The following is a 2,787-nucleotide window of genomic DNA, read 5'->3' as shown; positions in this document are numbered from 1 at the left end:
TTTGGGGTCAGTGGTCACAACTGCAGGTTTTTGGGGTGGTTTTTCTGCAAGTTTGGGTTTTTTTTCTGCAAGTTTTGCCATTGTTTTATTTTTGCAAGCTTTGGGTTCAGTCATTCACAATCACGTCTCGCTCGACGAATTGAATTCTCCCCGCTCTGTACCCTACAGCATCACTGTGAGATCCCCTAAAGACCCCCAGGGCGTACGGACCCTCAGGGGAAGCATCAGCTGCCCCCAAAACCCCTTTTTTCACCCCAAAACCGCAGGTGACTGCTGGTTGCTGGCAGCCATCGCGTCCCTAACGCTGAACGAGACCATCCTCCACCGCGTCGTGCCGCACGGGCAGAGCTTCCAGGACGGCTACGCCGGGATCTTCCACTTCCAGGTGCGTTCCTTTGCACCCCAAAACCCCCCCAATTTTATTTTCTGGGGGGCTGAATTTGATGTTTTCCGCCCCAAAATGGGTTTCTCTCTCGGTGGGGTGACGCCCGGTGCCACGGGTGTGTTGCACCGATGAATCATCCCCGAGGGTTGGGTGCCACGGGGTGGGGGCCCAGAAATGGGCGTTTCCCCCTCGAAATAACCCCACCTTTATCCTGGGGACAGGGATCCCCGTCTGGTTCGTTAGGTTCTGTCTGTTAATTATTGCTGGAGTGAAAAATGAGGTGTCAGTTAATTACTGCGCTTACGGCAGCAAAGGGANGTGCTAATTAGCAGGGCTGCTAATGAAGATCCATGAGAGGGTCTTAACGAAGACCCCGTTGACTTCATTTGAGTGCTCTATGACTTTGGGTTTTTGGGGTGATCGAAGCCATCATGGGGCAATAAGTGGGAAACGAGTCAACCAAGCCAACTTTGATGAAGCACCGCCGCCCGTTTTCACCCATTTCCTCCTTTTTCTCCCCGTTTTGCAGGCGCAGGATGGCGGAGGAGCCCGTGGTGCCCGTGTACTGCACGGGGGTGTCGGCTCAGGTGCAGCGGCAGCGGGCCAAGGCGCTGGGTTTGGGCCAGCACCAGAACGCGGTGCGGTACCGGGGCCAGGACTACGCTGCGCTGCGCGACGCCTGCCTGCGCTCCGGGACCTTGTTTCGGGACGAGGCCTTTCCCCCTTCCGCTTCATCTTTGGGCTTCAAAGAACTCGGGCCCGGCTCTTCCAAAACCCGCGGCGTGACGTGGAAGAGGCCGACGGTGAGCGTTAACGAGGGGGGGTTAATTAGCCCCGCGGCAGAGGGTTACAAAGGGCGTTACGTTCCCTTGTATCTCCCATCCCTTCGGGTCGAGCCCCCTCAGCGTGATGAAATTCATCGGTTCCCCTCGTTAAAACTTTCCCTTTTGGGGTGATCAGTCGTTAATTTGGGTTAAAGTCATCAGTTTTCTCATTCAGACCCATTTTGGGGTGAAATAAAAAGGGGAATGTCCCAATTTTGGCCATTTTTTACCATCATTTTTGGGCGTTCCCCTCTTTTTGCCCTTTTGAATATCCCAATTTTGGCCATTTTTCATTGACTCCCTCATTAAATTCATTGTTTCCCTCATTAAAACCCCTTTTGGGGTGAAATAAAAAGAGGGATATCCCAATTTCAGCCATTTTTTACCATTATTTTAGGGCTTTCCCCTCTATTTGCCCCTTTGAATATCCCAATTTTGGCCATTTTTGATTGTTTCCCTCATTAATAACTCCTTTTGGGGTGATATCCCAGTAATTTGGGTCTAAGCCCCTCAGAGTGATGAAATTCATCGATTCTCCTCATCAAAATTTTCCCTTTTGGGGGTGATTGCCCATTAATTTAGGATAAATTCATCGATTTTCTCATTCAGACCCCTTTTGGGGTGAAGAAAAAAGGGGAATGTCCCAATTCTGGCCATTTTTCCTCATTCTTTTGGGGCTTTCCCCTCTTTTTGCCCCTTGAATATCCCAATTTGCATAAATTCTCCTTTAATTTCAGTATATCCCCCTTTTATGGGCCTTAAGCTCACAGAAACATCCTCAATTCCAGACTTAAATCGCTTTGTAAAGCACAGAAAAAAGGGAAATATCTCAATTTTGGCCATTTTTCCTCATTCTTTTGGGGCTTTCCCCTCTTTTTGCCCCCTGAATATCCCAATTTGCATAAATTCCCCTTTAATTTCAGTAGAACCCCCTTTTATGGGCCTTAAGCTCACAGAAACATCCTCAATTCCGCACTTCAATCCCTTACAGAGCACAGAAAAAGGGGGAAATAGCCCAATTTGGGGATTTTTCCTCACTTTTTGGTGGGTTTCCCCTCTTTTTGCCCCTTGAATATCCCAATTTGCCTAAATTTCCCTTTAGTTTCGGTATAGCCCCCTTTTATGGGCCTTAAGCTCACAGAAACATCCTCAATTCCGCACTTCAATCCCTTACAGAGCACAGAAAAAGGGGGAAATATCCCAATGTGGGGATTTTTCCTCATTTTTTGGTGGGTTTCCCCTCTTTTTGCCCTCCAGGAGCTGTGTCGGCGCCCTCAGTTCATCGTGGACGGGGCGACGCGCACCGACATCTGCCAGGGAGCGCTGGGTAGGGAGAAACCCCCCCTCCTCCTCTTTTTTCCACGTTTTACCCAAAATTGGAGGCTTTGGGGTCAATGCTGCAAGTTTTGGGGTCGACGTTGTCAATTTTGGGGTTGACGCTGAGCAACGCTGGGCTTGAATTTCGCAGTGGAAGCTTCTTCTTGTGGATTTTGTCTCAGATTGGAGACGTTGGGGTTTCCCAAGTTTGGGGGCCGACGTTCTCCAATTTTTGGGGTCAACGTTGAAAGTTTTGGGGTC

The 2,787-nt window shown here is 49.6% G+C and overlaps 2 protein-coding genes across 2 annotated transcripts in view; both read left to right on the top strand.

Annotated features, from left to right (window-relative positions):
• The window catches only part of LOC110391806 (calpain-1 catalytic subunit-like), a gene marked incomplete at its 3' end in the record, with an annotated part of 34,999 nt that overhangs the window by 18,861 nt on the left and 13,351 nt on the right, over nucleotides 1-2,787 (top strand). The window lies entirely within an intron of this gene.
• LOC110391807 (calpain-1 catalytic subunit-like) lies at nucleotides 915-2,781 on the top strand. Its single transcript, XM_021383752.1, has 2 exons — nucleotides 915-1,188; nucleotides 2,467-2,781. The coding sequence occupies exons 1-2, from the start codon at nucleotides 922-924 to the stop codon at nucleotides 2,644-2,646; spliced, it is 447 nt and encodes a 148-aa protein (XP_021239427.1). The 5' UTR covers nucleotides 915-921; the 3' UTR covers nucleotides 2,647-2,781.

This window comes from Numida meleagris, unplaced genomic scaffold, assembly GCF_002078875.1.
Source record: "Numida meleagris isolate 19003 breed g44 Domestic line unplaced genomic scaffold, NumMel1.0 unplaced_Scaffold519, whole genome shotgun sequence".
In the NCBI taxonomy this organism is placed as follows: Eukaryota; Metazoa; Chordata; class Aves; order Galliformes; family Numididae; genus Numida; species Numida meleagris.
The sequence above is the reverse complement of the archived record's forward strand: the minus strand, read 5'-3'. Positions and strand labels throughout refer to the sequence as shown.

Bases quoted from the DNA above. Each gene is read 5' to 3' on its own strand.
- LOC110391807 (XM_021383752.1), top strand. From the start codon at position 922: ATGGCGGAGGAGCCCGTGGTGCCCGTGTACTGCACGGGGGTGTCGGCT. The intron at 1,189-2,466 runs GTGAGCGTTAAC...TTTGCCCTCCAG, and splicing joins TGACGTGGAAGAGGCCGACG to GAGCTGTGTCGGCGCCCTCA.